Source organism: Aspergillus puulaauensis, chromosome 2 (assembly GCF_016861865.1).
Source record: "Aspergillus puulaauensis MK2 DNA, chromosome 2, nearly complete sequence".
Classification (NCBI taxonomy): Eukaryota; Fungi; Ascomycota; class Eurotiomycetes; order Eurotiales; family Aspergillaceae; genus Aspergillus; species Aspergillus puulaauensis.
The window spans coordinates 909,749-937,106 of record NC_054858.1 but is presented as its reverse complement, the minus strand read 5'-3'; the positions used below and the strand labels follow the sequence as shown (position 1 = coordinate 937,106).

The 27,358-nt window shown below is 50.9% G+C and overlaps 9 protein-coding genes across 9 annotated transcripts; 4 read left to right on the top strand and 5 right to left on the bottom strand.

Moving 5' to 3' along the window:
- Positions 1-21: 21 nt before the first annotated feature.
- Positions 22-1,602, bottom strand: APUU_20398S (uncharacterized protein; the record flags this gene model as incomplete). Its single annotated transcript, XM_041699034.1, has 1 exon — positions 22-1,602. The coding sequence occupies one exon, from the start codon at positions 1,600-1,602 to the stop codon at positions 22-24; it is 1,581 nt and encodes a 526-aa protein (XP_041552160.1).
- Positions 1,603-2,033: 431 nt separating this feature from the next.
- On the bottom strand, positions 2,034-3,794 carry APUU_20397S (Zn(II)2Cys6 transcription factor; the record flags this gene model as incomplete). The annotated part of the gene is made up of 3 exons (XM_041699033.1): positions 2,034-2,210; positions 2,258-2,711; positions 2,758-3,794. The coding sequence occupies 3 exons, from the start codon at positions 3,792-3,794 to the stop codon at positions 2,034-2,036; spliced, it is 1,668 nt and encodes a 555-aa protein (XP_041552159.1).
- A 334-nt stretch (positions 3,795-4,128) lies between these two features.
- Positions 4,129-5,128, bottom strand: APUU_20396S (alpha/beta fold hydrolase; the record flags this gene model as incomplete). Its single annotated transcript, XM_041699032.1, has 3 exons — positions 4,129-4,302; positions 4,359-4,709; positions 4,769-5,128. The coding sequence occupies 3 exons, from the start codon at positions 5,126-5,128 to the stop codon at positions 4,129-4,131; spliced, it is 885 nt and encodes a 294-aa protein (XP_041552158.1).
- A 751-nt stretch (positions 5,129-5,879) lies between these two features.
- APUU_20395A (uncharacterized protein) lies at positions 5,880-6,757 on the top strand (the record flags this gene model as incomplete). The annotated part of the gene is made up of 4 exons (XM_041699031.1): positions 5,880-5,952; positions 6,080-6,193; positions 6,262-6,378; positions 6,453-6,757. The coding sequence occupies 4 exons, from the start codon at positions 5,880-5,882 to the stop codon at positions 6,755-6,757; spliced, it is 609 nt and encodes a 202-aa protein (XP_041552157.1).
- A 386-nt stretch (positions 6,758-7,143) lies between these two features.
- APUU_20394S (uncharacterized protein) lies at positions 7,144-7,548 on the bottom strand (the record flags this gene model as incomplete). Its single annotated transcript, XM_041699030.1, has 2 exons — positions 7,144-7,417; positions 7,466-7,548. 2 exons carry the CDS (start codon positions 7,546-7,548, stop codon positions 7,144-7,146), a joined length of 357 nt encoding a protein of 118 aa, XP_041552156.1.
- Positions 7,549-7,708: 160 nt separating this feature from the next.
- APUU_20393A (FMP27 family protein) lies at positions 7,709-16,474 on the top strand (the record flags this gene model as incomplete). The annotated part of the gene is made up of 3 exons (XM_041699028.1): positions 7,709-16,186; positions 16,256-16,356; positions 16,420-16,474. 3 exons carry the CDS (start codon positions 7,709-7,711, stop codon positions 16,472-16,474), a joined length of 8,634 nt encoding a protein of 2,877 aa, XP_041552155.1.
- A 716-nt stretch (positions 16,475-17,190) lies between these two features.
- Positions 17,191-23,221, bottom strand: TFC3 (putative TFIIIC transcription initiation factor complex subunits Tfc3; the record flags this gene model as incomplete). Its single annotated transcript, XM_041699027.1, has 4 exons — positions 17,191-21,386; positions 21,444-21,888; positions 21,935-23,010; positions 23,155-23,221. 4 exons carry the CDS (start codon positions 23,219-23,221, stop codon positions 17,191-17,193), a joined length of 5,784 nt encoding a protein of 1,927 aa, XP_041552154.1.
- A 623-nt stretch (positions 23,222-23,844) lies between these two features.
- APUU_20391A (uncharacterized protein) lies at positions 23,845-24,914 on the top strand (the record flags this gene model as incomplete). The annotated part of the gene is made up of 4 exons (XM_041699026.1): positions 23,845-24,115; positions 24,165-24,497; positions 24,560-24,666; positions 24,717-24,914. 4 exons carry the CDS (start codon positions 23,845-23,847, stop codon positions 24,912-24,914), a joined length of 909 nt encoding a protein of 302 aa, XP_041552153.1.
- An 835-nt stretch (positions 24,915-25,749) lies between these two features.
- Positions 25,750-27,061, top strand: APUU_20390A (uncharacterized protein; the record flags this gene model as incomplete). The annotated part of the gene is made up of 5 exons (XM_041699025.1): positions 25,750-25,999; positions 26,083-26,201; positions 26,260-26,321; positions 26,379-26,754; positions 26,813-27,061. The coding sequence occupies 5 exons, from the start codon at positions 25,750-25,752 to the stop codon at positions 27,059-27,061; spliced, it is 1,056 nt and encodes a 351-aa protein (XP_041552152.1).
- Positions 27,062-27,358: the final 297 nt, after the last annotated feature.

Below are 27,358 nucleotides of genomic sequence, written 5' to 3'. Positions count from 1 at the left end.
AAACAACCCTAAATGAAAATACTAGTCCTGGCCAATACTAACCACCGTACCCTTGAACTTCCTAGCCGCAATTCCTTTCTCAAACAAGATATCCATCTCTGCGAACGTCCTCCCCTTGGACTCGGGCAGCCTGAAATACGTCCAAACAAACAGCACAAGCGTAATACCAGCCCAGAAAAAGCCCGTCCTCCCTCTCCAGTCCCAAGCCGTGGGATTCAGCATCCTTGGTACAATCACCCCATTGACAATCATAAACATATTATAGACATTCCGCGCCAGCACAATCGTCCGTGCACGCAGCTGCGTTGACGGCATCTCCGCAACAATAGAATAGCACACGGGCCCGATGGTGCAGTCATACACGAACGTAAACACAAGCAAAAGACTCCCAATTGCCCACCCTGTAGCCGTTGAATTTGAGAGCGACGCAAACCCCACAGAGAAGAGAATCAGAGCCAATGCGAATAACCCGCCCACGTATAGCGAGCGACGCCCGAACCGGCTCATCATTATCCACGAGAGGATTGTGCCTACGACGCCGAACGCGTATTGGCCTAATGACATGTTGAAGGACTGTGATACATCCAGGCCGGCTTGTTGGTAGAAGTATGTCGAGTACCCCATGAAGGAGGAGCCGCAGAGGGCTTGGATGGCCCATGCGATACAGGTGATTTCTGTACGGCGGCGGTTGGATTTGGAGCGGAAGCAGTCGAGGAAGGACGTGGACGAAGACAACGAGACTTTTTCCATTTCGCAGGTGTAGAGCATGAGTGCGAGGGTATTTTCGAGGGCGACATCTGCTTCCTTCTCGTCGACTGGGGTAGTGGCTCTATACAGACGAGCGAGCACTTGTCTGGCCTCGTCGTTTCGCCCTCGCCGCACTAACCACCACGGCGATTCAGGGCCAAACCATACAGAGACCAGGATGAAGGGGAGCCATACCCATTGCAACGCAAAGGGGATGCGATAGCTCCACTCGCCCTCGAGATGCAGACAGGCTCTTAGCACCCCCGTGGCAATCAACTGGCCTATCACCCAGCACAGGTTCACATACGTAGTGAGATACCCCCTGAGGGCAACAGGGCATACTTCGGCCGCATAGGCCGTCGTCACCGTCTGGAACACACCCCAGGGTACGCCGCACAAGATCTCCCCAGCAAGCAACGTCGGCAGGTCCGGCGCGAAGAACAAAATGAAGATAACCGCCGCCAGGGCCAGCGTCGCCGCTCCCATAATCCGTCTATACGACATCCGCTCCGAGACAAGACCAGTGATGAACAGCCCGAATATTTCACCGACGTATGCACCGTTGCTGAGACCGGACTGCCAGGCTGCAGAGAGTTCATACCGATCCACGCCATCGAGGTCGGCGCGATACACTGGCGCACCGTACTTTCTCGTGAATTCGGGGAAGGCAAAGAATGACTGGATCAGGGTGGTGTCGTACCCTTCCATAACAATCGCAAGCGAAAATAGCATCGACCACCCCACGGCTTTCCTATACGTCCTGAATCCCTGGACCAGGCTTAAGCTGTGCTCCTGCTCTGCTCCGCGGCGGGCCTGTTCGAGATCGAACCCGCTATCCCGATGCATAACGTCCATATTGTTCTCAGCCTATCCTGGAATACGCGGTGCAGGAACTCAGTAAGAGGCGGAAATAAGCTGGCCTTGCTGCTGGATCTGGGCCCGTTGCATTGGTCCCTCTGCTGTGTCGCTATAGTCGATGCCGGTAGTGTTAAGGAGAGCCGGGCCTTGATAAGGCATGCGAGAAACCTAGACCCCGAACGGACTAAACTGGCCAAGAGGAGAGGAGAAGGAGAATTGCATGGCATGGGTATTGGCCGTTTTGCATTCTATAGTCTCGCTGAAATTCTCGCTGGAACTGGGGCTTATATCTGGGGGATTATTGCCCTATTCCGCTATGATAGTCTGGGGACGAGGCGGGGAACGCCACCAACTACCAATACTAATGAGAAATTGGAATGATAAAGTTATGTTAATCTCCGGTGGCCAGCTTCTAAACGTCTTGTTGGCTAACTACTCTGACAGGGATGGCCCAGTAAGTAAGCACTACGCCCGCCAACCTTTGCCATGACTTCCAGAAGCCCTTTAAGGATCTGATCTCGATCGGATTCCCCAGATCGTCCTCTGGTCTGCATGACTGGCTGGATGTCGTACAAGCGCTCGCAGATGTCGCTCAGCTTCTGGTCCTACACTGGTCAGCCTAATGCTCCTGTCTCCTGACCAGCCCACATACCAGTATCCCGCTCCAGTTATCTTGCAGAACGCTTGACAAGCCCTGCAATTCTCCGAGGATATCCCTTCCGATAGACAACGGCTCATCGAGCTGCCAGTATGGATTTTCTTTGGACGCCACAAATTCCGAGGACGACCGCTGCCCAGGGATTCCCAGTTTCCAAATCTTTGCTCGCAACCACTCTCTCGTCACCGCTAATTCAACTCTCTGGCTCGGTATCCCTGCTTCCGCGTCTTCATGGCCATGTGTTTCTGGAGTGGCGAGGCTGAGAGTAATAGGTGTCACAAATCCATCTGCTGTCCAACATCCAGACAGATCAACTCTCACTCCATGGAGTAGAGTCACCAGACGTACGAAGCCGGTAATGACACCATCTTTATCGACACTCGGTTGACCTGGAAGATCTATCCATGCACGAAGGGTTATCGGCTTGTCGTGGAGTAAACAGAACGTCCTACGTTGTTGTTAGCTCATCCTCGAACTAACCGTGAAGCACGTACCGCTCTACAACAAACACTGCCCAGAAAATGATTCGCATATTCTCGGCCACTCGCGGTTCAAGCTTTTCATACTCGTCTTCGCGATGCATGCGGAGGGAGAAGAGCAGCGAAATACATTCACGGAGGTACCACCAAGCATGTCTTTCCCGGCGGAGGAACCAATATGTCAGGAATAGGAAGAAAGAGCTCAACATTTTGTCTTTTCTTCCACAGTCGTTTTGACGTTCTCGTCTGTAAGTGTGGCTCTGGCTGATATCAAATTGAGATCGGGCCCTCAGCGCACCACGAAGATATCTCTCGCACACATGCTCATGTCCATGCCCTAACTCCTGTCTCGACGAGCTTGAATCGAAGCCCAGATACGCATAGACCGCAGCACACATCGAACACAGTAGCGCGTATCGACCCGAACCATACCCGTTATTCCACCCATGCCCTAATCGAAACCCCACTCGCAGCTCGCGGACGTCAACAACGGGGAAAAGCGGGTATAGCTTCACAGCGTAGAGAGACAAGGCACGCTCCATACTCGTGATCGAACTTGCTTCGGAATTAGGACCGATTTCCAATCTCCTTCCCATATCCAGGTCCTGCTGAAGTTGCTGTTGTTGGACTGGAGAAGCATCCCCAAAATCCAGCTCTAGTTCCAACTCATCGCCTAGCTCAGATGTCGTCCCAGTCCCTGCCATCGCCTCAGATGCACCACCTGTAAATCCCTGCATATCGATACCAACTCCCATCCCCATCCCCATATCAAAATCCAACCCCAACGCCAACCCCCCCCTCAAAAGCGGCAGCGCCTCATTCGAACCCGAAGCAGACGCCAACGTCTCACTCGAGGTCGGGGTGCTCGTGTTATTGTTATAAGGCGCAGCACCAAATGAATAGAGACTGGGATAGCTGTGTACGAACTTGGGGCCCTTCTTGCGCAGGATGTCGGTGTATGTGCATGGTTGGCGGAGACGACGGCAGCGCGCGCAGGGGGTGCGGCGGTCACACTTGACTTTGCGTTTTCGGCAGATGTCGCAGGATTGCATTTCTTCTTGTTATATTTTGGAGGGTTGTTGTTGTGAGAAGGGGGGTTGGAGATTCAGGAGGGTTTGTCCAGGTTGTAGGGTATGGAGGTGGTGGTGTTGGTGATTTTCTATAAGAACAGGCTAAGAGATGAAGGGTGTTCGTATAATCTTATTCATAGAACCAATATATATTTCTATTCAAAAGGAGTAAATATGCCATTTATTCGCGCGATGATGGCATCTCGCAACAGGTGGAATTGGAATCTCGCTTGAATTCTCGTTGGTAAGGCTGAGTGGAAGCCCTAGTAAAGTAGTAATATAGGAACCTGAATTAACGTGCTATCAAAGCCCCCGATCACTTATACTTATTCACAAACTCCAATAGAGCATTGTCTACAGCCTCAGGATGGGTGCAACTGAGGAAATGCGCACCATCCTCGACAACCACCAGCTTTGCATCCGGCGACTGAGTGAACAGCTCGATCTGCTCTTTGGCATTTGCCACGGTATAAACCGCATCTGCAGTTCCCTGAATGATAGTCAGCCGCCGTTCTATTTATTGTTAGTGGTATTGACTGAACATACATGCAACCACAGCACAGGGCACCGCACATCCGACAGTCTCAAAAGCAGTCCACCACGTTCAGCCAAGTTGATAGTCGCCATGCGGATCCGGCGACGGCCCTCATCGCCCTGGTAATTCCCTTTAATGGCTGCGCTCCAGAAATCGTGCAACTCGGCCGAGCAGTTGTTGAAGCCTGCTGCGATAATAGCGTCACAGAAGGCATCAGATGGCTCGAACCCTGGGGCTGGCTGGTTGGTTGTCCACGCATTGACGAAAGGGCTGAGGAGGCTAGGCCCGTCCCAGCATCCTAGCTGTCTTGTTTTCTGGGTTTCCGAGTCCAGAGAGGTTCCGAGAGGTATTATACCGAGGATCTGTTCATTTACTTCAGCTAACGATTACACTATGTAAAGATTTTATCGACGGAAAGTACCCTCTCAGGCTGCAGAAGCGCCATCATCACGGTGATCCATCCGCCTTGACTGGTTCCTAGAACGAATGCTTTCTTGATACCGAGTGCATCCAGGACCTGGAGGTTCATCTCGGCGGTGTCCCAATAGGTCCAGTGTTCGCGCGATGTCCGCGTCTGGCCGTGTCCAAGAAGCTCAATGGATAGAAGATTAATATCCGCCAGACTCTTGTCATTGTACTGGGCGCGGTACAGTTCCGAAGAGGTGGTAAAGGAGTTGACCAGCACCACAGTCGGCTTGGAGCTGTCATACGGCCTGGGCATCTGATAGGCGGCATCGATGCCACCGAGATGCGGAACGCGGACGGTCTTGGTGTTGGGCATAATTGAGGTATCTCCTTGGGGATGTACAGAGTAGTGAGGTGGAATGTCGAGGATATCGTCATGGTTTCGACCAAGTTGATCGTGCGGGGTTCCCTGTCGCTGGGACCATGTGGAGTTCCAGAGCTTAAAGCAGTAACGACTGGCAGACCTGGTTTGGCTGTGAATTATGAAGCATGGCTTGGGATAGACTGGAGTGTTTGCAGAATATACAGTATAGGACTATGCTGAGAGTGTGGTGGTACTTTCTTCCCCATGCGATGTCCACCTTCGCTCTTCAATCAATTTCTGAAACTTCAAATTTGCAGCATATAATTTTGAAATTTAAAGTTCAAGCTATCTATTTATTTGCTGCATTTTTACACCATTGTTTCATAAGTCTTGCGCGACGGAAGTCCCTACTGGTAGCAGCCTGGTATCTTTCTATGCCGGTATAACATCCGACAAGGATGCTCACGGAGTTCAGCACTGGAATTTGCAGCCAATGGATACGCTGACTTGGTAAAGAAAGTCCTCGATGCCGGCGCCAGCAAATTCTTACTTCTATCTACAAGTTGGGAAGCTGGTTTGTGTAAGTTTTGCTGGGTTACTTGTAGACCTCAAGATATTATGCAGGTTATGTTCCAGATTACCTAAGGGTTATGACTGCATGAGATAATCACGTGCACCGCCGACCAGCCAAGTGAATGACTGACATCAGTTCAGACTCACGATAACTCTCACCAATGGGTTGCGGCGTGGATAAATTCGCAAGATGAGTGGTATCCCATCTCCTCATGCCGAATACAATGCATTGGCGACCTCACTGAAAGTGGGCGCCCTGAGTGGTGCGTCAGATCTGCCCAAGTTCCCCTGGCGAGATTTTCGCCTGTAGAGGAGATCATTCTTCACAGTTTGGTCTTGGCCAGCTACATCACTGACGAAGTGAATTTCTTTTTCTAACCAGCCACATAGGCTCTGCTGGCCTCGTCTACGGCGGCATTTCAGGTGTGATCCGATCGCCGCATCCTGTCATACATTCCATCTCCCATGGTATCCACTGGTTTGCGTGTGGAACCTCGTTTTGGTGTCAGTCTTGCGTACCTTTCTACCCCTGAGTTTGGGGACTATTGAGTTTGACAGGAGGTTTATTTTAGGGTTGAGGGGCAATATCCTGAATGTTTACTACGAGGATAAGGCGACCCCCAAGCAGCGCACCTATGCCAGCGCTGTTTCTGGTGGGATTTCTGGTGGTGTTGTGACCAGGTTGATGGGTGAGTTCAATTTGTCTCTCTTGGATGGTCGATTGATCATCATACCGTGCTTCCTGGCTAAGGATGTCCATCAGGTGGCCGGCTTGTCCCCGGACTGGTTATTTTCTCTTTACTGGGGTATGCTGGACAGGCCTCGTACAATGCTGTTGATAGATGGCAGCTGGGGCAGGCGAACATGCAGTCCAAGCCGTTCCTTGACCGCTTGGCCGAGTCGAAATGGGTCCCGCTCAAGTCGCTCTCCGATGACGAGTACAGGGGGATTCTGGGCGAGAAGTTGCTGAGTATTGAGGCGGAGATTGCTCTGATTGACGACAAGATTGAGGAGCTTGAGAAGGCTAAGCTGGATGGCATGACTGCGTCGACTGTGCAGGAATCGTGATGATTGCGTTATTCATTGCAATTACTATTGTTTCTCCCACATCCTAGTTATCCTGTTCTCCGTAGTAGTACTTAGTATCTCGTATGAGATGTAAACCGGTTCGCAGTCACGGCAGCAGCCGGGCGGTTCGACGCGGACCACTGGACGCAGCAGACTCAACTGCCGATCGCCTCTGATCATCCGTTTGTTTTTCTTTCTTCCCCAACACAACTAACTACAGACGCCAGAGGATGAAGACTCCAGTATCGGGACTAGCTGCCATAGATAGCGTATCATAATTACTGTCAAGTGCACAATTACCAAATCGGCAATCTGCATGCAGTTCCGCCAAGTGGGCGACGTTTTTCCGCATCCAGTTAACCCCGTCAATCAAAGGATGCAAATAATTAATCGGCACAAACAGGCTTGTGCATGATTACGGGTCCGTTCGACGGGGAGCCTGATTCGTCCCTTTGCTTCAGAGCACTCGATGGTTCGGGCGGCGTGGCGGCTCCAAGTCTAAGCTCTGGACGTTCAGCCCTGGCGGCGAACTGGCTCTGACTGAGAATCTGGTCACTTCCACTTATCTCCGGCTCTCCCTTTCCCGGCCCCATCCAGACCTGTGAACGTGAACCACGCTCCTCTTCCCACTCCCACCCTGTTCTTCTCTTCGTTTTTCGCCTTTTACCGTTTAATTGTTTAATCCTGTTCGAAGTATGAATGCCTCACGGCCGTCCGGTTTCCCTTGCGACTCTGCTCCCGAAGCTGCCAAGTTCTCCTAATTGAGACTTGTCCTCGAAGTCCCGCACCATCTTGACCGGGATGTTCTAGAGTGACGTCGGGTGTATAAAGCCTATCCTGAGTCTTGTCTAGGGTCTCGTAACAATCGTCACCTCGGTCGCTCTCCATGGTTCCTCCCCCGAAGCCTTCCTACTCCCTACAGCAGACCGGTTCCGCTGATAGCGAACTACGATGACACTATTCAACCCGACAACCGTCCTCGTCGGTTTCCTCCTCCTATACCTCTCCTCCTTCCTCATATTCGCCATCGTCCGCATCGCGACCGGAATCTCGATCCAGCGGATAGGTTACTTCTCGCTGCGCCGCATTGCGTACGTCCCAAAGGAGGGGGTGCAGATTGAACTCCGCGGACTCGGACTCTCCTTGCATCCGCCCTCGTTCGCCCAACCGACATGGCTGAGCCTGCGACTTACAGACTTGAAGGTGACGCTCGACCCGTCGGCCGCAGCGAAAAGGAACAATTTGGCGGGCAAATCGGAGACCGACGATCCCCAGAGCCCGTCCGAGGACGAGCCACTTCAACAACAGGATGCGGAAGGTGACGGAGCGGACGCTCGCAAAAATAAGACATGGATTGCGCTCAATCGCATCAAGGAGCGGGTGAAGCGCATACACCGGAAGGTCCATTGGTTGCGGTTGGTGGATATTGTCGCCGTCAATACTACGGTCAATTTTCTCGAGGCCGGGCAGGTTCAGGTCGGCACATTGTCATTGGCGGTGGATACGAGACGCAAGATGGTGGATCGAGGCAAGGTCTTTCGTCGGAAGAAGGGCGAGTCTGGTGAACAGAGCCCTGCTGAATGGATCTTGAATGTGAACAACGTCCAGCTTGCTGTTGAGGGCAATGAGCCTGTTGAACTTCTGGATCATGTTGGAGTGAACATACACGGAATTTTGCAGAAGGGCCTTGATGGCCTGAGAGATGCGTCGGTCGCTTTCAAAATCGGGAGGATGCATATTCCGTATGATGACTTGATGCTCCTAGCGCAGCGGGTCAAGCGATCCCGAAGACCGCCTATTCCAGTCGACATTGCGGAACCCGACGAGGAAGTCTCCTTCGCCGATTATGTGGAAGAGCTGGAGAAGCCGGGTAGCACAGATGAGTCAATTGTCAGGACAGTGACTGCCTCCAAGGAGTTTGCGGGCTCTCTTCTGCGTGGAATCCAGGAGATCCAGGTAGCACTGAGCTTTTTCAGGCTATCTCGAGCAGTCCAGTCACCGTCCTCCGACCAAAATACTGTTTACCTTAATGTTGTCTCCCACGAAATTGGCGTTGACCTCCACCGGATGGACCAGACGAGCCCGGCGCATCGTATGTACTTCCAGCGCAACGACATTGCTCACCAAGCACTTCTTGCGGCTATATCTCTTTCCGTCAGTTTAGACGACAGCTCAGGAGAAACGGACAATATTCTGTATATCCCCATGGCCACTACGACTATCAAAACTACACTACCATCTAAAACGATCAGCTCATATGATGGGTTCAATGCGGAAGAGCGGAATACCAACATCCTTTTCGCCAATTTGGTTGTCACTTCTCCTGCCCTTGACCTCGAGCCCCGCCATGTCTCGCGACTTTTGGGCTTGGCTCAACACAAGGCATCGAGCTCTCGGGGCAAGAAAAGGGCGAAGGGCCAACTGATTTCTCGCCTACTTCCCAAGGCGAATATCAAACTATCTGTCCATGAACCGGTTGTTCGGTTTGTTCTTCCCATTCCGGACTCGCCTCCCAGCGGTGAAAATGACTACAACCTTCTTATCTCCTCAATTTCCTCAATTTCCGTTGACGTTGAATCTTCACACTCTTCCGAGGGCGGCGCCCACTACTCCCTATCATCTATCTATCGGGTTGCGTCCCATAAATTTTACTACCAGACGCCCTCTGGAATCAAACACAATCTCCTAACGACGGACAATATGGAATTAAAATTCCATCTTAGCGCGTCACCAGAGGTATGCGTTATGGTCTCCGGCACTTTGAATACATTCTCAGCCCATATGGTCAACTGGGAGGTCAACCGTGGGATACAGCAGGTCGTCGAGCAATTCCGCGCTCAAATGCGACCAAAGAAGAGATACTCGTTCGCGGCTGAAGAGCCGAAGCCTAGTATACTCAGACGCGTTCCACCTTGGTTGCTCCGGTTTCAATTTGAGGCGACTGGGTTCAGCCTGGAGATTGCTGGGGTTGATGAAAGTGTATCGAATGCGACGCGGGGCGTCTCGTTGCAACTTCAGTCATGGACAGCTGATTACCGAGCCCAGAAGACAGAGCCAAATGTGGTGAGTATGGTACGGCGACGAACCCCCAGTCACTCCACAATTGGCGACGAGTCTCCATTCAGGTTTACCCCAACGTCTCCCCCCAAACAAACTAGAGCAAGGGCTGCAGACGGCAGGCGGCTGGCTTTCCACGCTCGAGGCTTCGAGGGTTTTGTCATTGAATCCGAAGACTATCTAGAGTCCGAGCCATTCATGTCGCTCCCAAGATTTGAGGTGGCACTCAGCACATCAAGTGACCGTCTGGGGCCGCTATTCAATATTAACTCCGTAATCAAGGGCGTTTATCTCCAATACTCGCTTTACCGATACTATTGCCTCAGTGTTGCCTTATCCGTGCTTCAGGGAGCATTCTTGAAGCAAGCAGACTCGTCATCCCAAAAGAATGGGAACGATATCCAGCCTCCTTCCTCTCCCCTCCCTACCATGCAGAGGAATGAGCTTATTACGGTAGATGTGAAGGCTACCGCAATCCAACTCAAGACCTTCATGCCGGCAGACCCACCAATGCTGCTTCAGATCTATGGTGTTACTGCCGGCTATCATCGCCATTCAACCCCATTTATTCGAGCCCATCTGATCCGACTACATGCCGAAGCACCCAAACTTAAAGGCGTTTGGGCAAGGATTGTCAGCATGAACAACGCCCGTCTGGATTTGCGGAAAATGAAATTGAAGCAGGGCAAGAACCTGGTGGAAGATAACTCGATCGATATCTGGACCGACTTCATAAGAATAGGTGTTCCCCACCATATGATCATGCATCGCATTTTTGACAATGTGATCAACACCTCCAAGGCGCTTAAGCAACTACATCAGCGCCAAAAGACCCACTCTACAGAATTTACGTCGACAAGAGGACCAGAAGAGCCAAAGAAGGTGCCAAAGATCTCCTTTCGGAGCAAAGCACTCTTATTTGAGTTGGAGGACGATGCTTTTGAATGGAAGCTTGGGTGCATATATCGAGCCGGTCTTATTGAACAGCGCCAACGACGAGCTAGAGAGGATGCGTTTGACCTCAAGGTGCAGAAGCTTAGGGAATCAGATCAACGACGGACCTCTTCCAGGCTACGTACTCGATCTAGTCACCGAACGCTACGCAGTGAGCGAGTCAGTTCGGATACGCGCAGGAGCAAAAGTGCCGATGCGAAACCAAGGGACGATGCATCCGACGAGAAGCGTGGACGTGGCCAGAAATTCAGGTACGATACTGAGGGGATCTCCTGCCTCTCTTGCGACGCCAAGGTGTCCGTGGAGAACGCTCGGTACCGCCTCCAGCAGTACAATGCGCGAAGTTGGAAGTCTAAGATCGACGCCGCGATGCAGTTCCAGGGTTCGTCCATCAGGGAGGTCCGAAACCTATTTTCAGGAGCCGATGAGCCCCCTGAAGATGTGGTGGAAACCGAGACTGTGCTCGGAATACCGAACAGGCCCGCTCTCATGGCTGCTTTGATTAGCGACGTGAATCTGACTATCGATAAACCGACGTTTCCTTATGAAAACTATCCGCAGTTCCTTCATGATATTGGGAAAGGCATGCCCATGTCTACCAAGTATGCACTGCTGATTCCGATGAGTATCCAGTTAGACATGGGTGAGGCTCGTGTCAATCTGAGAGACTACCCCTTGGATTTCCTGCACATACCGGCGCTACGGCCCGGACAATCACCTCGACTGCCAAGTTGGTCGCTCCGAACCAACTTTGTTATCGCCGAAGAGTACCGTGATTATAAGTCATCGAGGCAGGTGAAAGTGGAGCTTGTTCCTTCGTCCGAGCTGCCCGATGGGACGACAAGCCCACCGTTCATTCTTGATGTGTGGAGATCTGTTAGTCCCGTGAAGACCTATTCAGATCCTGTCATCGAGATCAACACGAATCTTCCCACAAGCATATCTTGGGGCATGTCATACCAGCCTGTTATTCAGGACATGATGAAGATCATTGAGGGTTTCACCAAGGTGGAAATCGACCCGTCAGACCGAGTTGGATTCTGGGACAAGATCAGACTCAGTTTCCATTCCAGGATTCGAGTCAAGTGGAAGGAAGATGGTGATGTTCATTTCCGCATGAAGGGCTCTCGCGATCCGTACGTTGTAACCGGATTTGGCTGCGGGTTCGTCATGTGCTGGCGCAAGGACGTCCAGTGGAACATCCATACTAGTGATGATCCGATGGAATTCATGAGTGTTACTAGTGGAGAATATGTCCTGGCAATTCCCGATTACAGTCATGAGGCCCGTTACATGGCCGAGGCAACACCTGATGATCTCGAATCGATCTCAACGTCGAGCGACCTTAAGAATGCAGCTCACTTCAAGAAGGTCATCATGAAGTTATCGGGCGACGTGAAATGGGGGGCTGGCTTGGTTTTCGAGCGCAATGTCAACGATCATGAGCGGTCGATGGAGTTTAGGCCTCACTACGATGTAGTCCTCCGGAACCCTCTCTACGTCGATGCAGAGCAACGCAAGGATTACGATGCTTATCGGGGGTTCCGAAGCAATCACATCCATCTTTCGGTGGCCATTATTGCGCCGGACAGCAAGAACTGGGCTGCTGATTTTGAGAAACCAACTTCGAGTTACAACACTGTTCATTTGACCCCGCGCTTCTTTACTCATTTCTACAGCTGGTGGTCGCTTTTCTCTGGCGTTATGTCATTGCCTGTTCGCCAGGGACGGCTGTGGCCCGGGATCACGAAAACGAACAAGAAGTTTAATCGGCATTTGGCTACTGTCAAGTATAAGTTGCTTCTAGCTCCTTTATTTGTCGCCCACATCTACAAGCATAAGGACTCCGAAGATTATGCGGAAGATGTCGTCACAGCTACCGGATTAAAGGTTCGACTAGACAGCTTGAAGTTGGATGTGCATCAACGACGCGAACAAATCAAGGTCCCATCCAAAGGACGGCTGAGACAACCCCAGGCTAGTGCTATCCGGATTTACAAAGCAGAGTTGGACTTGCAGGCTGCAGACTTTAGAGCCGTTTCGGCAAGCATCGAAGGAACTAATCTCGATGATATCGAAAGGAAGCGGGATGACATTTTATCTTCCTTCCAGCAACCAGTTGCACCAGCTGACCTTTCACGCTTCACGATCCCTGATCATAATCTCGACTGGGTTGACATGGATGACTTTGTCGAGCTTGATTGGATCCTCCCGCAGGAGTCTAACCCTCGAACTAAGATTCTGCCACTAGCCTTTACTCCTCGCTTCACATACTTCAGACAGACAGACCACCGGGAAGTTGCTCCTGGTCAACCTGGGTATTCCAGCTTCGGGCATGAAGACACTCACGCGTGCGTTATGTCTGAAAGAAACGAACCCCGCCGGGTACAGATAGAGCTTATCAAAGACCGGCTCGCTACGGTGGAATCCAAAATGCAAGAATTTAGCCGCGCCATTGGTGAGCAGGAGCTGCAGATGGCAAAGGAAATTGATAACAATGAGCGACTGAAAGTCCAGCACGGCGAATATATCCGGCAGGCGGCATCGCTGGCTCGGAGGCGCGCTTTTCTGACTGCGGGGCTTCAGCGACTGGAGAAACAGCTTTTACGGAGCACCAGAGGCCCAGATGTCAACCAGAATGAAGCTGCCGATTCAGACTCGGCGAGCGAGAGCAGAGAAACGGACTTTGATGCATTTTATTCGTCTGCCCATGATGATGTGAACAGCGATTTCAACAACCGGTTTATGATCCACAGCGTACAACTGAAGTGGAACAACTCGCTAAGGAACATCATACTCCGTTATATCCACCAAGTCAGCCAAAGACGTGGGTTTGTGTATTACATGTCTCGGAGGGCTGTCAAGTTTATCTTGGATATCGTTGAAGAACAGAGCAAGAATCAAGGAAGTTATTCCAAGATGTTCAAGAGCTCGTCAAGAAGGCCTTCTACCAATGTTAACGACAACAATGACGATGAATCAGACGTGGAAGACCGCATCGAGCAGCTGCTCCACGATGCCAAGCGCTTCGTCAACGCCGAGGAGCAAGATCGCTCCGACTCTGCCTCTGGCAAGAAAGATCCAGCAACCGTCAGGGCTGATTCTAGCCAAAGCATATCTCCCGAGTTCACTGCGCAGAATAGTTATTATCTACGACTTATTGCGCCTCAAATCCAGCTACAGAGCGAGAAGAACCACAAGTCGGTGATCCTTGTTGCTGCAAAGGGCATGCAACTCGAGGTTGTGTCTATCATGGACAAAGAACGCGTCTTCGATGATATTAGCGGTCTCGTTCAGCGCCGTTTCACCCTCAACATGGACGGTGCTCAATTCTTTGTTGCAGCGCAGAAGAATCTCATGACGTATTTGCAGTTTTACGCCGGGAACAAATACGGGAATGCCCCGGGGTCTGCATGGCCGCCTTGGCTTACTCTTGAGGCTATGTTTGATTTCGAGCTTAATCCTTTCGGCTTCTCAAGGATCATCCAGAAAACTTCTGCCAGCTTGCGATATGACAAGTACAACAACCTTCGTCTGAAGTATAATGACGAGGTAGCCAAGGGCCAGCCAGATCAGGAAGGAGGACATCCTGATGGCCAAGAAACTCGAATGGACAGTATCAGCGTTGATTTCCCCCAGTTCCGCGCGATTTGTGACTCTGCCGAGTATTACACGCTTTACATCATCGTCCTCGATCTCCTTCTCTACAGTGAACCTCTTGAGAAGGTTCGGAGCGAACGCCTTGAAAGGATCATGCTTACTTCTGATTTCAGTGATCTAAGAGGCGCTCCAGAGATGGTTTACAAACTGCAGTCTCGTATTCGACAACTAGAAGAGATCAAAGACCACTTCCAAATCCATGCCAAGTACCTAGACAAGCACGGTTGGGAGGATCGCTTGATCCTGGAGAGAGATATTTCGCGTTGTGAGGATGAGCTGTTCTTCTTGATGAAGGCGATCACTACTTCGCAACGGAAAGTCGAGCCCACAACGTCAAATACCACGGGTCTCCTGCGCTGGAATATCTCTGCCACTGAGATCGTTTGGCATTTGATGAAGGATGAGTCGGAGCCTCTGGTCGAATTCCAGTTGCGCAATGCAGAATACGACCGCACTGATAATAGCGATGGCTCAAACCATAACCAGGTTGCCGTTGAACGGATATACGGTTTGAACCTCTTACCCGATGCCGTGTATCCACAGATCATCGTCCCTTATCTTGACCAATCTCGCCGCCTCGAGGGCCCGGATGACTGCATGATCAAGGTGAAGTGGCACATGCTCGAGGCTGTTGCTGGAATTCCTGTTGTGGATGATTTCGAAGTCTCGTTGTTCCCATTGAAGATCCAGCTGGAACATGAGCTTGGACAGAGGGTATTCGAGTACATGTTCCCTAATGTCGGCTCGAACGCCTTTGAGAACGGTGGTTTCTCGCCCTTTATGATCAAGAACGTCAAGCCTTTGGAAGATTCCGATTCCGAAGAGGGATCACCCGCAGTTTCTACCGCTAGCTTCCCCGAACACAGCGATGCGTCTGGGGATGATACGGCAAAGGGACCTAGTCCACTCGAGCTGAGGCTCCAACCTACGTTGTCGTTGTCCGAAAATCCACGCATTGAACGCCGCCCTACGCAACTCAAGGGTCTCTCAATGACGCCTATTCACAAGGATAAGGATAATCGGCCTCAGACCCGGCCCTCTAATACACTGATGAAGAAAAAGTCGACAGATAGCCTCAAGGTTCTGTCACGGCAGGCAACTTCGTTCTCAACCACCAGTGTCAACGCGAACGACGAAAAGAGCAGGAAATTCGGCTTGGGCATTATGGGCCACAGGAGCGGGAAAGGAGGCAAGAAGGGTGTTGATGACTTTGCCCAGATGATGGCTCGTGCGTCGAACTACATGACGCTCGCTCACGTCAGGGTCCAGGACGTGGTTCTTTGCGTCAGCTACAAGGGTAGAGCAGAGCATAATATTGAGGATCTGCACGACTTCGTCTTCAGACTTCCCATCCTCGAGTACCGCAATAAGACGTGGTCCAACCTCGACCTGGCATTGCGACTCAAGAAAGACGTCATTAAGGCCCTCATCTCCCACACGCCTGCCATTCTAGGCAACAAATTCTCCCACCACCGCCCCTCTAAACAGCAACTGAAACGCTATCGCGAGCTTGCGACTTCGTCGCAGGTCCTTAATAACCAAGACAACCCAGCCCCATCCACTGAAAACGGCCACAGTCCTAGCATGGTCAGTGCGGACTCGAGCAGCGGGTATAACTCGGAATCGCAGTCCCATCGCTCTTCTCCTCTCGGGCGATCGAATTCTCTAGGGTCTAGTATGTATAACGGCCAAGATCAGAGTGGGTTGTTCCTCGATTCACGCTCTGCGAGTGAAGTTGACGTCGACGCTCGCTGGGAAGTAAGTTGATTTTTTTTTTTCTTTCCTTTTTTAATCTGGGTTTGTGTGTCGAATTTTAACCGGTTATAGCAATCCCGACGCCTCGTCAACCCTCCCACCCGGCCTATGACATCTCATACCACCATTACGCGCTCTGAAACGGCACGGAAAATAGGGGACTCGGAAGATAGGTGAGCATGACTACTCTCAAACCCATGGGTCACCCAGTAACTAACCATAATTACCAACTATAGCTCCAAGTCGACGATTCGCAACTTTGGCCGCAAGCTGATACCTGGTCGAAAGTGATTAATCACTAAACAAACCATCACAACCTCATCACTTTCTATCCGCCCTTATAATTATCTCTCACACCGCACCCCTTCATTCAACATCCTCAGTCAAATACCCCCAAAACAAAGGGGTAGGGTATATACATAGGCGTCAGGCTCTTTACACCATTGGTTGGATCACGATTTGGTCCTTATCCTGCTTGTTTGCTTTCTATTAGCGTCGGTAGTCCGGTTGTTATTGTTCTGCTGGTTTTGCTTTCTTTGTTCGATATAGCCTCCTTAGGCATATATCCCCTTCTGTTTAGCTGCTTTCTCAAGCAGGTAACCTTATTTGTCACAGAAGTTTCGGTGTTGGTCGCATTCGTGGCTTGGTTTGGCGTGTGGCTTTACATAAACCGGGGTGGGCTTGCTTTTTGTTTGGATATTATTGCCATATGACTGGACTGGGCTGGGCTGAACGAAACAGGACAGGACAGTCAGTCAGTCTATGGATGCATATATACCCAATATCGGCACGTGCGGGGTCAAGGATATTACTAGTACTTATGTTTTTTGTTTCTTCTATATGATACTGGGTAGCTATAGCTAGATATAGTCATGTATATAGAACTTTGTCTATTTTATTCAGACAACTCCCGGGTGGGCAAATACAAAAGCTTAATTATACATCCTCGTTGGCTCAGCTGAACCTTCAACAACAATACTGTACAAGATATACTACACCAAAAAGTCTCAAGACAAAGCCATCCACCACCAATCCATAACAGACCAAGAAGGCTCTTCATCACCATCATCACCCCTTCTCTTCTTCATCACCCCAACTTGAACTAGCCAATCCAACACCATGCGGACCTCCCAGGCGCCCATAGTCGGTTTGATCATTCCCGCGATCCTCTCAGCCGTAATCCCCGGCCTCACAGCAACATTACTCAATGTAGCCGAGACCGCAAGGTCCCAGAGAACAGAGATAAACCCACCATGAATATCGAACCATAGCGGGAATTTCTCAGGGAGGGACAATGTCTCATTGAGCGGGAAGCGCGGTGGACAAGGGGGTGGGATTGCTGATGTCCTCTCGGAGATAGGGTTTCCGGCAATGTATTTCCCTTCCACGGGGTACAGATCAACAGGGAAGCGGAGTTTGTCTTTGTTCATCATCCGCGTGAGGTATCCGCCCTCCGTCAGACCGAATTTGTCTCTTGGGGGGTGGCGTGGAGCCATTGTGACCCGGCCTGAGGCGAAGAGGTTGATCATGGCTAGGATTTCGCCGTCTTCGGCATTGAACGGGACGCTGTAGAAGCCTTGGCTGGTGAATGCGGGGTCGAGGGTGTCGGTTTTGAATTTGGATGCGCGTCGAAGCTCGGTAGATTCGATCGCACGCCGTTTGCTTAGAGTGTAGATGAAGTGGTCGGTGATGTCGTAGTTGCGTCCGGGGAGGATGCGGCCTTTGTTGCTTTGTGAAATGACGCGCTCTGTTACTAGGGCTTGGAGTGCGTTGCTTAGAATATTGTGGTCGAGATACTCAAGGGCAGCCTTTGCGTCGGCAGCGCGGTATACTTCTGCCGGGGTGAGGATGTTTGCCCGGACAAATGTTTTGACGGTCTCGAATTGGGAAAGTTCCATGTGTCGATTAGAACGCTGCTTGCTTGGGTTTGAGGGTAGGGGCGCTGCGAACGCGACGTTGGATAGTAGCAATTTTTTGCGGTTAAGCGTCACGCTGTGGGTCTGGTAATACTCATCCATGGACATCAGCGGTTCTTCGCGGAGCTCGAAGATATCATTGAACTGGCCTCGCGTGGCAGGCAAATCGGGGGTGGTATGTGACTTAGGGACGTCCAAGTTGGCGTTAGCCCACTCAATAACAGCATTCCAGTCATACACTTCCAGATCATCGTAGTTGATAGCAGGGACTTCTTCATTCGCGTATGCTTCGATGAATCGCTCTTGAAAGTCGCCCTGCATTTTCGCTATTTGAAGGCGATTTTTAGCCAGTAACGCTTTTCCCCTATCCTGGACAACCTTCGGGTCTTCCTCTGGGAAGCAGCATCCCACCAAAATCCAGTCGACCATCCTACCGTCGGCACCTCCAGCTAGTGCACGCACAACCACAATCGCCATCATGAGGTTCTGATACATTGAATGAGACACAGACCCAGTAGCACGAGTGCGACGGGCCAGTGGTCGATTCTGTAACGCAGAAGATTCAGCCCCAGTAGCCATCATGTCATTCAATTTCTCTAGACGGCGTTGCTGGGGCGCAGCAGGGGCGATAGGATAATTATAATAATCCATGGACAGCTCATTCATCAACGTCGGACTTGCAGGTCGCGGCGGGAACGGAGGATGGTCTTCATAGACAAAATCACCAGAACGGCGCTCATGCCGCGGTCGTCTCCGCCTGCGAGAGCTCGGATAGGGTGCGACCCCGGGAATGAACTGAATACCACCCTCGATTGGAGCACTTTTAAAGGTATCGGAATCATGGATCGTCTGGTTGATATAGTGCAGATCCTCGCTTCTCTGCTGCTGAAGAAGCCTTTCGTTTTGCAGCTCCCATCGCAGGATCGCATTGGTGTCTCGGATGAACTTCCTCGAGCGCGGGTCTGACTCCCCGGCCATTCCCACATTGCGTCTACCAGCTTGGTCAAATAGATCATCAAGTGAATGCGGCAAATGAGGATCCGGTCTGTGTGCCGTACGGGGGTAAGTGGGTCTAGGGGCAGAGAGCCCTGCGTTGGTAGAAAAGGTTCCGTTTCCTGGGTTAAAGGATTGGCTTGGGCACATTAGCATCCACATCACCGGGGATGGACGGACCCTAGGTCTACCCCTAGTGATAGTGGCGAGGCCTGCATTGGTGGAGAAAGTACCGTTTGCAGGGTTGAATGTTTGGCCTGGGCTCATCAACATTGCATACGGCCCCATCAAAGAGATAGGAAAATGGAAGCGCTTCAATCGGCGAGGGCCAACCCCACCAGTGGAAGGGCGACGCATTGATGCACCGCCCATATCGAAACCCCCAAGGCTAGCTTGACTTCCGGGAATGGAATGCATTGAAGGCGTAAGTCCATCAGGTCGTGGAATTGAGAACAATCTGACGGCGCCTGACGGTCGTACTTCTTGCATGCTCTCACGCATCTGCTCGATTTCGAGGCGTCGAAGAAGCCTCTTCTGGATATTTTCGCCTCTTCTCTTCTCCAACGCAGCGACTGCCGCTGGTTTCTGATGCAATTTCACGGTAACGGTAGGTTCAACGGGAACAGTATACTGCTTGGGGGCCTTGGGGGTTCCCCTTTGCTTCGAGAGGCTCGGATCGACTTCAATATTAGGAGGGCAAAAGTGTCGAGCTGTCGATGCCAAAAACGTTCGCTGCATATCCTTAACAATGGGATCATCTGGCCCTAGCTCCGACTTGCAAATGAGTGTCTTCGTGACCATCACACCCTTGCTGTCCTTCCCGCAGAAGGTTTGTTGTCGGAGTTTTCCCGTGTCTACCAGATGTTTGACTGCGGTTCTGAGCGTCCTCATATCCGGCTTCTCCTTATACTTGGTCTTCATCCACACAGTGACAAAAGGGTACCAAAGCTCGGAACCCATGGGAAAGGCACCCCCGGCCTTTTCTACGAGATCCATAACGATCTTTCTCCGTAGAAAGGCAACGGAGCCTCCTTTATCCAGAAGCTTTGGTCGTATCACATGTGAAGCTGGGGTTTCTGGAGTATGGGATATGTGGGACCCGGGTGTTTCAGTTCCATAAACACCAGGTGTTGATGGCGGTATACTTGCGGCACCAGTATTAGATGCACTCGAACCATTATTTGCGGTTCTCTGTGACGGTGCTCTAGGTTCCTCCAGTGGAGCTTTAACGGCAGAATCATTATCTACTACCACTTGAGCCGGGCGTTGGGAAGCATCAGGCATGATCTCGTCTTGTCTCGTCGACTCCGGTGGATGTTGGTCGGCGTTATAAGCCCTAGGCGTCTCTGGTAGATTTGTGCCAGCCATTGGTATAACCGACGGTTCTGCTCCCTTGCTTGTTCCTCGACCAGTTGATTTTCGGTGAGACCTTTTTGGACCGGTCTCCGTATCTGGGCTACCTTGCTGTGCCACACCTTCAAAGGACGGTTTTGTCGCCCTACCGCCCTTTTCCCGCGCACGAGCACTTTCTTGACTCGCAATTTCAGGAGACAATGTTCTTTTTCTCTTGCCTCTGGTGTGTGAGGGAGTTTGAGGCTCCTGCAAACTTGTCTCCGCGGCTTGTCCATCAAGTATTACCTCGTCTGCACCTGGCTCTTCCTGAGGAGCCCCTAGACCGGTATCAGCGTCACCGATACGGCGTAACTTTGAAGTCTTATCGGGCTCTGGTCCAGAACCTCTTCGCTGAGATGATCGTTTTGTGCCCCGTTTAACCCCCGGTCCCTGTGGTCCAGCGGGCTCGGCTGAGTTGGGCGCAGGAGTCAATAGGCTTTCGTCGACATTCTGTGGATGAGACGACTGAGGTGCAGGGCTGCCGTTCTCTGATCCGACATTCTCTTTACGAAACCACGATAGATTCAATAATTTCGGCGACTTGAATACCGCGATTCGACTAGCCGGTGGACGTCCTCTCTCCTTGCCAGCTGGTCGCCGTCGTCCGCGTGGAGTAACATACACTCCAGGACCTGGGCGCTCGATAAGGAGGACACTATATTCAGTCCATGTCGCATCCATGCCCATAGCTTCAAGTTTCTCTTTTTCAGACATTCCCGCGAAATCCAAGGAGTCGTACTTTGATTTCTTCAGGCGTTTAGGCGCAGGTGCCCGAACGACATCTGGGCTTATGTTCGACAATGCCTCGTCTTCAAATTTCAATCGTACCGGAGAGGCTGCCGGCGTAGCTCGCCGCCCAGATGGAGACGGGATGTTCTGTCCTTTGACGCCGTACTGGATCGCTAACGGACGGACATTAGAGTCAGCATTAATATATGAGACGGCGAAGGTCAACTTACTATATGAGCCACCCTCTAACTTTATGGCCTGGGGATCGCTACTGGAACATTTGTAATCCTTTGGTTTGACTACCCATATACCATCCGCAAGAGAGCAGTCGCCATTTTTGACCAAGTCGCTCTTGGGAGCATCCAAAGGTAAACCGTAGTCATCGAGCTGTGGCTTTGCATCCACAGGCGGAACAGGAATTGTGTCTGATTTATTATTCCTTGGAACGAATTCAACAGCCTCCCAGGATGCCTCTCCAGCTTCAACCAATTTACTGAAGTTCGTAGCAGAGTAATGGACGTAATGAGTGATGGTGCGTTGTAAGGCTGTATCACGTACCAGAGCGAGATGCCGTAAATACGGAGGTTGGGACAGTTGCCAGCATTCCACTAAACGAGTTAAGGTGTTTTCCAATGGTCGTCGCCAGAGAACTCCAAAACACGCTCTTATGACATCCTGCGCAAGTCAGTAATTGTATCGGGATATGATGTGAAGTACTTACAAAATTGGTGCACCCCATGGTCCCGGTTCGGTCGATCACCTCGAAAAGCTGATTATGGATGATTCGATCAGGAGACCAAAGGGGAATTACTCGTCCAGAAACTTCCACATCTTCTTCCCTTTCCATCGACCGGACATTGCCCGCGGTGGACGGCTCCCCAGTTGCATCTTCGGCCTCTGCGTCGTCATCGAAACCCGCATCTCCACCTTGCTCCATGTCAGAATACATATGCAGGCTGAAATCGTGGAATGCATCGATATCTTTTTCTGTCGGCTCGCGGACGAGCATTACGCATGGGTGGTATTTCTTCACAGTGTGGGCATACTGTGATAGAGCTCGAACACGTCTGACGACACCTATACGCTCAAACTTTCGTAGAGCACGGGAAAGGACTCTCCACCGCCAATGATCATCGAAGCCCAGCAGCTCCTTCAAATCATTTCGGGCGATAACTTTATGTTCGCGCAGGATTTCGAAGAGCCTGTTAGTGAACGTATTGAAATCGATCATCTTGGAGGCAGCGTCCGCTCCAGATTCAGGGGCGCCAGCGGCGACATTTTCTGGGGACAAAAATTTACGCAGCGTGCAAAGACTTGTACGGGTCGCTTTCATCTGAATGGCTCTCTTTTCAATGTACCCCTTTCGTTGCAGAACATCGGTACGCTTGGGCACTGATCGTTTGTCTTGCCCGCTGAGTTTTATCAACTCTGGTTGAGCAATACCACTAAATTTGTGAGAAGCAATGATAGAAAGAAGCGCAAACTCCATAGGAAGGACTTTGGTGTCGTCGGGCCCATGTCCAGTGATGGCGAGCCATGTCCGCTCCTCAGAAACAAACATATTGATGGGTTTCTCCTCTGCATCCTTCATCCCCAGCTGGCGCCTTTCGGCCTCTTCAAGGGTCAACCCATTTCCCTCGCGGTTTTTGCCCACGGAAACTTCAGGGTTCCTGGTTAACCATTGCCATACTTTTTCCTGGAATCGCCGATCAATGACGGGTGTGCGATCCGATTCATTTTTGGCAGATTTGGCATAGAAAACATCAATGAACGATAAGATGTCCGCAGGAGATGCGCCTGGAAAATGTCAACAGCCGCTAATGTATACTTCCAACGATGTCCATGGTGCATCCAAACAAGTCCGATTGGGCGGGGCCCGGGCGGATGCAGGGGTGGATCATCGTCAGAAAAGACAAGCTTCAGGTTCAGCAGTGGACTCACCTTGACTGCCGCAGAGCGCAATCTCTGCGAGGAGGAAATCAATCAGGTCTCGGAGGCTAGGGGCCATGACATGACCATGCTTTCATTTGCTAAAGTAAATTAGTTGTCTCAATACAAATGAGCATATTTTGGAGACGGAGAGACTTGGACTGCAAAAAAAAAGTCGCTGTGTGGGATGAGAGGAAGCGCGATTCGAACCGGCGTCGTGGGAGAAAAAGTTGAAACTTGACTGTGCCAGGTGGGGTGGCACGGCACGTGACAGTATAAGAAAATTGTATGCCTCAGGCAGCAAACGGTCCAGATCTATTAGATGTCTGGGACCAGCTACTATTTATGCCCCAACTCGCGTTGTCACAGCTACGGTCATCGAATTTTCTGAAAAATCAGAATATATTACCTAGGCTGTAGTCATAACGCAATACAATCATAAGAAAAATCTGACGTGGTGAATATTCTTTGCCGAATCGCCTAGTTTGCAGTCTTCACAAAAAAGGCTAGAATTTTTGACAAATGAGATGGCAAATATAGCTATGTAATATACAATAAAATAGTATAGTTAAGGTGATTGAAGTAATATGTGAAGTAAGGTCTAGTCTGTCCCTTGACAATGCGTATAAAATAGTCATCCTTCTTGAATCTTATGCTGTCTGTGAGAACAGATATTCTCAGTCACAGATCCCCAAGCATACAATGGACTGGTTCAATAGGCTTGAGAACAAGGTAGTTCACATTCTTTCACCTACTGGTGGTACTGCAAAGGCAGTGGCGGATATAAGGATGGCCTTTAAAGCCGCCCGAGTGGAAAGCCAGCAGGGGCAGCAGGGAGGTACACTACGAATTGCAGCCTCAGATATCCGTCCACAAGATATAATGAGCACCTTCCAACTTCAGTACGAAACAAATGCGGAGACAACCTGGCAAATCCAGCCTGAAGAGCAGCGTCCAATCCCTGAACACCTAAGTAAGTCACATCAAATCGACGAGTCCCAGATACAGCTAACACAGTGTAGAACCCATGTTATACGATTACGCGCAAGCAATAGGAGATGCTGACGAGAACATCGCTGTCATCGGCGCACGGCTCGACGCCATACTCCTTACTACACTTGCGGCAAACAAACGCGAACAGCTTCGCCGGTATAACAAGGAGAGTTCCCTATGCTGGAAATACGAGAACCAGGTCGACTTTCTGTGGACCCATAGGGGCAGGCCTCATCTAATCAACGGCAATGTAGATTACACATTAACATGTGGTCGATCCAGCTGGGCTGATACAAGTATGGTCATGGTCAAGACCGAAAGGCAGGGGTTGAATGGCGAGTACCAGGCGCTATCATATATGGGTATGTTCATGAACGCGTGGAAACTCTTGGAAAGAATGTTTTGCTTACTCTTCGTGTTCAAGCCATGATCTACCACACCAGACAGAACATCGGAAAGGCCAGTTCTCCCATATACGGCATAGCGACAGACAGCTACCTCTGGTGTTTTATACGACTGGACCAAGGCAAAGTAGAGTAACTCCTCGCCCAAAATGTGCGTCGTTTTGTTAATCGTAATAGGTATCAACCCGTCGGCTCTCCTGGCTGGAGGGTCAACAAGTCGAGATTATTTCAACTCTGCACAAGATCATGTCGACCGCTGCCGCGATAAAGGAGCGGAACAACAACGCTGTGAAGAGTCCGAGAAGCCAGCCCAGTAGCAACGAGAAGGACGGAGGGCGAAGCTCGGCAAAAGGGAGCGAATTGGCGCGAACTTGATGTTCTGCTGTCGTCTGTTAGAAGACTTAAAAGTGACATTTTGAGTTTGCATGTTCAGTCTATGCAGTGTAGATCGTGCATCTTGGCAAAACCATCCAGATTCCAGAACATTGTTGTGTCCGTTTTGATCTTCAAGTTAAGCAACCAGCGGAAGTAGAGCCTATCTCCGCTTACTCAGAGTCCAACGAAATTCGGTCCAGGTAACACAAGCTCAAAGGGCAACCACTGACTATCCGAGCTAAATGCATTGTTAGTGGATATCCATGGTTGTCATCGGCTGAAGAACTCGTCCGAATCCGAGTAAGAAGTCTCGGCGTGCAAAAATTGGCCACAACTGCTGATATCACTCCGGCTTCATCGCTTGCTCGGCGCGTCGCTGCTCGCATAAATAGAAATGGGTAATTATTGCAGGATGCAACATCGTGCCGGGATTCAGACCATGAAGAATTGAAGATCATCGAGCACGACTGGCAGAGACTGAGAGTCAACAAGAATGGCAGTGCGTAGCGGAGCCTGGGCAGCGCCTGTGACATCACCAGCAGCCTGAGGTTTACGTCAGAAAGGCACAGCCTCAGGCTGCCAGCGCCGGCAACAGGCCTGAAAAACAAGAACGACGATCGACGATCCCGTCAGTTCCGGTTGCCAACGGGGCGTTTCCTCTTTGATCTCGTCTCTGGACTGAATGATTCAATAAAAAGAGCCTAGTGCCTCTATTTTTGCCATCGTCGTGTTTCCCATCAATTTTTCCACTCCCATCCCCTACCATGAGCCTACCGGATGCGTAAACTCTGCGGATAACACACAAACCACCACAATCGACTCTTGTCGCTTCTCCATGGACCCTGAAGCGAACCCAGCGACTGCCCAGGCGCCTCCCGAAGATGCGCCTACCACAGAGGCTCCGATCACAGAGACGCCTACCGCCACCGCGGGCGCATGCGAGCCTCCACCTCTTCCATATTCCCTGCGAGATCGAAAGAAGTCCATCGCGTTCTTCTGGTCGCTGTTCATCCTAGATTGCGTTGCTCAACCGCTTGCGTTATATTTTGGGCTTTGGTATGGCACGAATCTGTCACATAATCTGGGTATGGATGTCTGTTGTTGTACTGGTGTGATTTCTTTGTCAAGAACTGCCGACCGCTAACCATTGATCGCTCTGTCTATCTAGTCTTTACCATCGTGACCATCACGCTAGGCGGTATCTCCGTCTTCGAGTACTTCTACCGACTCTACAACCTCTTCCGCTCCGATTCAAGAACCAGACCATTGAACGCAAGGAAGTCATGGGTAGGCGGACTCCGCCCAAGGTCAAAATAAGCAGAGGTAGATGCTGACGTCAATTTAGCTGGATTTCTTTCAGATCAACTTCACCATTGTATGGTTGATTTTAGCAGTTGAACTCATTGTGTAAGTTGGATCAGCCATTTTTCTAGTGGTCATGGATTGCGCTGACAACTCTTCTAGGGGTACGGTACAAGAAGAGCCATTCGTACGCCTCGTCGCTATGGTCCTCCCAACAGTGATGTTCTATTTCGGAGGCGTCTACCTCTCATTAGATATTCTCCGCGCTTGCGGATTCCGAGCTCCCTTCCGGATATCCTCAACACCAAAAGGAGCAGTCATGCCAACAGCATTGTATGTCCTCATTGAAGATGTGGTTGCTGTCGACGGAGGAGGAGGCCAAATGTACCGCTACGCTCTGCGAACACGGTACTTGTCGAGTCCATATTTCCGTCGGATGCTCGTGCAGATGAATTTCTTTTGGGCGGGTGGTTCCATTGTCTGGGGTGCCGCCATTACCGCAATGGTATTCACAACGCCTCAAGATGCGGCATTCGCAGTATGTCTTCACTCGTCGCCCTGCTGTGTTCCTCCATGACCGCTAACGTTCATTGCAGATAGGATGGGCAGCTCCCTTCGTGTGGGCAGGTATCTGGGCTCTAATTACCATTCCCTGGGTCCAGAGCGATCTCCGACGTGAGAAGGAAGCGTGGCGGACCAATGGACCTCAAGGGGGCGAGCCGTATTTCGACGACATCAATGCCCCGAGCGCGAGAACTCGCCTGGAGTCTCTCCACCTGCCGCGTTTCTTTCCGCAAAGACAAGTCCGAGAAAAAAACTCTGCCCCATCCATGGCTGAAGTTTAGTCGCCGACTAGTCGCCGTTCCAGTATGCATAATCAACCCGCAATGTTTTCATCAGCAACACCGATCTTCGCGCCAAACATATACGATTTAATGATGAGCCGCAATAGATACCCATATCTCTTTTCTTCGATTATCATATGTATTACTGCAATATGTCCATCATCCTTTTGGATCTCCTGGCGAGGTCGTCTTTTTTCTCACCAACTCTATTGTCTCCGTCGGGAAGCATACAGATCTCGGCCTGGAGCAATTTGCCATTTTTCAAAGTGAGCCATCTATCAGTTTGTCTAGGCGTCC